Raw genomic sequence first — 8077 nt, 5'->3', positions numbered from 1 at the left:
TGCAAATACACCCGGCAGCTTTGGAGGATTTTCTTGAGCCTTAAAGGCATATCCTGGACTATGCCTAGGAGAGTTACTGAGGCCTTGTACAGCTGGGAGGAGGCAGGTGCCCTTGCAAAAGACAGAACTAGATGGAGAATTATCCCTGCTTCAATATGGTGGGCAATCTGGAAAGAAAGGAATTCCAGATGTTTTGAAGGCATAGAAAATAGTGTGCAGGATGTTAAACTAAACTGCATTTTGTTGTTATGTTTTTGGTGTAATCAATTTTACTCAAATGACACTGCCTCTATAATTGATGTTTTAGACTCAATATAGAAATAGAGTAGGAGTGTCTAGAGTGCATTTGTATATAAGGTTTGAGTACAGCCCATGTACTTTTATGATATAATACAACGTTACCATTTTCAAAAAAAAGAATTCGGGACTTAAAATATTTCCCTTGGGCCTAAAACCACTTGCCCAAGCTTATAAAGTCATTCATATTCCTTTTCACTGACAGGGGACTTTAGGGATGTAACAAGCACCTGCACTCATTTCCCAATACCGCAACAAAAGGAAAATTCTGACAATTATCTTTTTTCACAAGTAAGATTCAAGCAAATAGCCATTGGAATCAGCAACCTAAATGACTGGCGCAAACTTCAACAGTAGCAAGCCTTTTTTCCACTAGACAATTGGACGACTCAAACTGAATCCTTCCCACTACGCATATGATAATGAATTTTCCTTTATTGATTACTGTATTGATATTACACATTTGATGTGCAGTTCCACTTCCTATTCTTCTCCTTAGCTTTAAATGTGCAGCCTAAACGCCTGATAGCAAAAAAAAATTATGACTGAGAACTCCCCGAGGGCCAGTGGCACACGGTTTGAAACTCGGTGGATAATAGACCCACCCCTCTACCCTTCTCCAATTAATACTAGGTTTTCATTTGCGGCAGAGTTCAAACCCGTAATGTGCACCTAACCCACAATCATTAATAGCGCTCTTACTACTAGAGAAAGCCCTGGAAGACACATGATAGCAATGCTTATTGCAATCACTTTAAAATATCCTCCATGAATGCCAAAAGAACATGGCTGGAGTTGCACTCAAAATGGTAAAAGTCACATTAGTAGTCACACTAGCATTGATTACTTATGCAGAAAAGGTACGTGGACAAAGAAGACGATGAAATGTTTGCTTCAATGGATATTAGTGGAGATGTGTCTTTTTTATTTATTTTTCAACATGGGGGAGGGGATTACAAGGTGGGGAATCGAACCCTCACCAACAGCTACTAGGATTCCCCCAAGGAAGATGCCAACAGGAAGGGGAAAGAAGGATTCAATTATCACAATGGACCACTACTGAAATAGGGTATACCACAATAAGCAGTAAAATGAGAAAACTCTTTTTTTTTTATCAATTGATTACAAAAGACATCAACAGTAGGAAGCAAACAAACCCTTGCACAGCACGATGAAGGAAAGCTGGATTCCCTGGATCCAAGGGAAGTCTTCTCAACGCACTCAATGCAGCATATTGCAAATTACTCCGAATCGTAGACTGAAACATGAAGGAGAGAAAACGTAAGTTCACATCTACCAAGCAGAACCATGATAATGGAGAAAACTTGAGGTACACCACCGTACGATATTTATTTGTCCAACAGCCCTTACACACCCGTACTACCAATAAAAAGAGAATAATTGCATACATTCTTCAAACACAACATTGACCTCACGTTTGTCCTAAAAGCTTTACATAACAAACACATTGAACAATTGTAATAGCAGTCTAAGTGGCTCGGACTCGTTTGCGGGTGTCCGATACGGGTGCGGATCTAGAGGTCGGATCCTTCATGATCTAATTCTTAAGATTCGGGGATATGGATCCATGTATGGATACAGGTGCGGGGATTTGCCTAAAAATAATTAAAATATCTAAAAATAGAGTTATAAAATCTAAATTATGAGATATTATGTGGAGAACTTGAGGAGAATCCAGGAAGGAGATTAAAGGAAAATGAGTGACACATAAATTTTTATATAAAAGGTATTCCATTTTCTTCAATTTCGCCTTAACTTGTGTATAGATTACAAAAATCATGAACACTGTCCAGAGTTTCCCATCGATTTTGGTCAAAGTATCCAAAATCGGTTGACCAAATCGGACACGGATCCCACACCCACAGCCATGTCGTGTCGACACGGGTGCGGTACCAAAAGTGAAGAGTCCGAGCAACTTAGATGGCAGTAGCTACGATATTAAAAGTAAACACAGAGCATATGATCTTGTGGATGAAGTGTTTGTTGAACCATTGTGAAGTACATTCTAAATTTTTGAGAAATTGCAATTAGTTGAAGCTATACATATAGAGAGAGAGAGATAAGTGTCAAAAATACACATAAACTATTCCCCTTTTTTTATTTCATACCTTAACTATTGAGAGTGTAAGTTTCATACCTTAACTATCACTTATTAGTTTGATAAACACACTCAATGGTAATGTGGGGTGGGGTGGGGTAGAATTTCTGTTTTAAAAAAAAAAAAAATAATATCTAAATTATTATTTGAAGGGGCTGGGGGGGGGGGGGATGAAGTAAGAATTATTTTTTAAAAAAAACTAAAAGATAGGGGTGGGGAAGAGTACGGTGAGAGGAAATGGTGGAGTGGGGTAAGAAAAATATTTACATTTAATTTTATAATTTTTAAATTTTTTTTGGGGTGGGGGGGTGGGGGATAGTAATACTTTAATCTTTAACTTTAACTAATAATTTATTTAATTTTTGTTAAGGTGGAATGTTTTGTCCATGTGGAGTGTGATGTGTCAATTTTTTTAAATAAAAGAGTGTATTATACACACCATGATGAGAATGTAATAAAAGAGAGGTGTGTTTCTCAAACTAATAAGTGATAGTTTTGTTATGAAACTCACACTCTCAATAGTTTAGGTATGAAACTCAAAAAAAAAAAAGATAGTTTAGGTGTGTTTTTGACCCCTCTCTCTCTCTCTCTCTCATATATATATATATATATAGATCCTAATCTTTTAGGCAAAGCAATGTAGAATTTCATTTTATTTTTGTGATCTGTAAGAAATATAGAATTGTTATTTCTTTACCGCCTCCTACGGATACATCCATTGGTCTAGATACTTCGGTACTATCATATCCTAGCATATGGCTAAGTAAAGATGTATTTTTCAATTATCAGTACTTTAGAATTCCAAGTCTAATGAAAAGACCATGAAGGACAAATTACCAACTCTTACTGGATATTATGTGAAAATAATATATCAAACAAAGATTGCACAGCTGGTTACAATAGAAATATCTTAAGAGAGGAAGCACACACGTCCTCAAGCTAACATTATGTTTCTGTGTGTTAGAAAATTCCCCTTCATCACGCGGTTTGTAATATAGTAAATCAATAAACCGACGAAAGAATACAATAACTTGCAGACAAAGATTTCTGTGATTTGACAAAAGTACCTCCTTATCACCTCCTTTGGTCCCAAGGATGCCCTTCTTGCGTTTTTGTGGTGTATCAGCAACCTAACAATTGTAAGACATAAACAAACAACTTGCAGTTCAGTAAGCTGATTTTTTTTCAATGATTAAGTAAAGAAAGTTACTAAAGAACATCATCCAAAAAGAAAGCTACTTAAGAGAAACATTTACAGTTGTTCATCTAATAAATACTCCCTCCGTCCCAATTTATGTGATGGTGTTTGATTGGGCATGGAGTTTAAGAATGAAATAAAGACTTTTGAAACTTGTGGTCTAAAATAAGCCATAGATATTTCTGTGGATATAAATCATCTCATTAAGGGTAAAATGGGAAGTTAAAGTTAAATTGTTACTAAATATAGAAAGGTGTCAATTCTTTTTGGGACTGACTAAAGAGGAAAGAGTGTCACATAGATTGAGACGGATGGAGTAGAATTTATTTGAGGCAAAAAGAAATCGTACTCATGAACTCTCTAGCATAATTAACTAACATAGTTTCAAATATTTGAAAGACCTCTTCAGGAAATGTACCTATTACTTATACTTGTGGTACAGAGGTACTATTTGTACTCATAATAGAAAAATAGAAATATTCTTAATAAGTCGCAACCACGAAATAAAATGCACTCTATCTGGCAAAAACAATTGTTTTTGTTTTTTTGTGAAAGGTAAAGAGTTGAGAAAAAGAGTATTTTTATTTGGAAGTGATACAAAAACAACATACCCAGTGAAATCCCATGAGGTGGGGTCTGGGGATGGTAGAGAGTATGCAGACCTTACCACTACCTTGAAGAGGTAGAGAGGCTATTTCTGATAGACCCTCGGCTCAAGTGCATCAAACTCAAGTACAAGAAGAAGATAAAGATGAAGAAACATAGCAATTAATAAGGAAAGCAGAGTAAAGTGTACAAGAAAGAACAGAAACATGAGCAAATAGTGTGATAATCGAAACACAATAAACAACATATGGCAATAACTACAAGGAACCTTCGCAAGGCAAGACAACACTCGACCCGTACTAGTATTTTACCCTAATACGCGACTTCCACTATCTAGAGTCATGTCCTCGGTAATCCAAAGTTGCACCATGTCCTGTCTAATCACCTCTCCCCAATACTTTTTCGGCCTACCTCTACCCCTCCGCGTACCCCCTACCACCCACCTCTCCCACCTCCTCATTAGGGCAGCAGCACACCTCATCTTCACATGCCTAGACCATCTCAGTCTCGCTTACCTCATCTTGTCCACCAAAGAGATCACACCCACTTTCTTTCGCATAACTGCATCCCTAATTTTATCGCTCCTAGTATGTCCACACATCCCTCTCAACATCCGCATTTATGCAACATGCATCTTCTCAACATGTGAGTTCTTAACTGGCCAACTCCACTCCATACAACAATGAAGGTCTAACCACCACTCTATAGAACTTACCAAGTTTAGGTGATACCATCTTATCACACAAGACACCAAACGCAAGCCTCCATTTCATCCATGTCGCTCTAATGCGATGTGTGACATCATTGTCAGTGTCTCCACTACCCTGGATTATAGACCCAAGATACTTGAAAATTTTCCCTCTTAAGGATATGCTGAGTGGCAAACCTTACTTACACGTCCGCTTCATCCACCATCACACTGAATTTACACTCTAAATATTTAGTTTTGGTCCTGCTCAACTTAAACCCTTTGGACTCCAGAGTTTGTCTCCGAACCTCCAATCTAGCATTAACTCTGTCCCGAGTCTCATCAATCAGTACTGTCATCCGCAAATAACATACACCATGGAACCTCCTCCTAAATAGACCGCGTCCACTCATCCATCACCAAGGTAAATAAGAAAGCACTAAGAATTGATCCATGGTGCTGCCCCCCATCTCAACTGGAAAGTGCTTTGAGTCTCCTCACACCATTCTACAGGAGTCTTGGCTCCTTCATACGTGTTCTTTATAATTATCGCCTTAATATAAGCCATCGGGACACCTCTAGCCTCCAGAGGACATCCCTCAGGACTTTGTCAATTTTCAAGGTCTATGAACATCATATGTAGACCCCTCTTTCTTTCTCCATATTTCTCCACAAGTTTCCGCACAAGATGGATGGCTTCAGTGGTCGATCGTCCCAGCATAAGTCCAAATTGATTCTCAGAAATGAACACCCCTCTCCTCACCCTTATCTCCACTACTCTCTCTCAAACCTTCATAGTGTGGCTTAGCAATTTGATACCCTTGTAGTTGTTACAGTTTTGGATATCACCCTTGTTCTTGTACAGTGTTGCCATTGTACTCCATCTCCCTTCGTCTAGCATTTCTTTTCTTAAGAATAACATTAAACAAACCCTTCGGGGTGGCCCAGTGGTTTGGGCTTGGGACTTCCATGTTGGAGGTCTCAAGTTCGAAACCCCTTGCCAGCGAAAGCAAGGGGTTTGCCTTCTGGGTCGAGCTCGTCGTGCCGGGTTTGCCTAGTGCGGGTTACCTCTCCTATGTGGTTTGCAAGCTATTGCATAGGAGCGGGGGTTTTACCCTGTGCGCACCCAAAGGGTAGCGGCTGCGGGTTTCCCTTGTCATCAAAAAAAAAAGAATAACATTAAACAACCCAGTCAACCACTCCATACCTTCCTTGTTTGTGCTCTTCCAAAAATCCACCGAAATCTCATCAGGTCCAGTTGCTCTTCCACTGTTCAACCTACTAATAGCACATTTGACCTCCTCGACCTTAAAACACCTACGATACCCGATGTCTTTCGGAGTGCGCCAAATCACCCAACACAATGTCTCGGTCCCCTACTTCGTTTAAGAGTTTATGGAAGTATGCTTGCCATCTTTGCTTAATGGCAGCCTCCTTCACTAACACCTTGCCTCCTCATCCTTGATACAAATACAATATACTACTGACTGGGCCTAAGTAAATGACAATGGTTTTTTTTTTTTTTTTTTTTTTTTTTTTTTTTTGATTTGCACCGGGGTGTCCCGAGTCTCTTTGAGCCCCGACTAATCCCGGGGGTGCACAGGCCCTCGGCAAGGAGTTTCCCGCAAGTGCACCACGGTTAATTCAGGTTTTACCCAGTCCGATGGCCCTCAGAAATTGTTTGCACCCAGTGGGTTTCGAACTTGAGACCTTGAAAGGGAGCAAACCCCAAGGCTCAAGTCAATTGCCAGCAGGCCAACCCCTGAGGGTTACAATGGTTTTTTTTATAAGGTAACATGTAGTTGACAATGGTTTTTTTTTAGAGAAGGTAACATGTACTTCCAAGGCCTCTTAGTTGTTAGTATCTCTCCATTAGGACTCTAGTTCACTTTGACCAAAAGTAAATCATAATGAACATCTCTTAACTCTTTTTTGAATAGACCAAAAGCATTCAGTTATACTTCACCAACAAGCAAATCATATTCATAGAGTCAAAAACATAAAAAATTAGGAATGATTGGGCAAAAAAAGCATTTGGAACTTAGAATTATTAAAAAGTGTAATGAGTTCCAAAGTGCTTGGTTGACACAGGAGGTCAAATTATTACCATCACTAGAGAAGATAAGAATATTGAGGGGAAGGATATTCAAATATTTATGGTCAACAGAATTTGCCGAAAGAGGGAAAACCCCAGATTCTCATGAGCATCTGAGTCTAAAAACAAAGGTGTACGTAGATGAAAGCAGGAAATTTATGCTAAAAATTGGTGTAGCTTCACTATGAAGAGTCTGGATTGTATTGGCAAACTAGGACCGAAAAATGGGTAAGACCTGCCTTTAGCAAATCCAATTCACCAGTTCCCCAAATACTACCATAAGAATTAGCATTTGAACTTCAAAACGTAATAGAAGTTCAACTACTATTCGTCCCAATTTATACGACACCTATCCCATTTTGGAACTGTTCAAATTTTGAACATTGATGTGATGTTATCTCTATTAGACCTATTTTCAGCCATTACATTAATATTTTATTACGTTGCATATATACAAGTTAAATTACCATCTTAAACTATGTGTCCTGTTTAATGTCATCATATAAAATGAGACAAAGGAAGTAATGATCTGTGAGTTAACAGTAATCAGTCGTTTATACGAAATCATCTCTATTTGATGACTCAAAAACTATTGTGTAATGATTAATATCTCTTTAGAGTGAGTGAATATTTTCAATAATTTTCTTCGGACAAACTCTGTCCTTTGCCTCCTGCAGAAACTAAATTGTTACTTCAAATTGCATTTCGCAGCATGCCTTTATCCCTTCAGGTAAATAACAAAAATACAGCTGAATATCGTATAATCTGATTTTGATGTGTTTAATTTAAATATGTAAAACATCTCAATTACTTCCAGCACAGAACAGTGAACCATCCCCCCTACTCCTTTACGAGAAGGAAAGAGACAACAGGGAACAATAAATTGGACTGGCTTATCAGGAAAAAGATGAAAATGTGAAATCATATGAAATAGGTTGTTTAAGAGAAGCAATCAGTATTCATCAAAAAGGAGAAGCTAGATGTACAAAGGAAGGGATTCTTTCAATCCAAATGTAAAATGATGTTTGTACAGGGGGGGGGGGGGGGTTGTTCAATGAAAATGAATAAAGGAGC

General features: G+C 38.4%; 1 protein-coding gene across 2 annotated transcripts in view; it reads right to left on the bottom strand.

Moving 5' to 3' along the window:
- LOC102602976 (uncharacterized) overlaps positions 1-8077 on the bottom strand; it is an 85598-nt gene that overhangs the window by 72745 nt on the left and 4776 nt on the right. For both annotated transcript variants that reach the window (XM_006338065.2, XM_006338066.1), the window contains 2 exons: positions 3484-3546; positions 1455-1555 (listed from right to left, as the gene is read on the bottom strand). In XM_006338065.2, coding sequence (XP_006338127.1) covers positions 1455-1555; positions 3484-3546 — 164 coding nt within the window. The remainder of the gene's footprint in view (positions 1-1454; positions 1556-3483; positions 3547-8077) is intronic.

This window comes from Solanum tuberosum, unplaced genomic scaffold, assembly GCF_000226075.1.
Source record: "Solanum tuberosum cultivar DM 1-3 516 R44 unplaced genomic scaffold, SolTub_3.0 scf00002, whole genome shotgun sequence".
In the NCBI taxonomy this organism is placed as follows: domain Eukaryota; kingdom Viridiplantae; phylum Streptophyta; class Magnoliopsida; order Solanales; family Solanaceae; genus Solanum; species Solanum tuberosum.
This window is presented reverse-complemented; position numbering and strand designations above follow the sequence as displayed.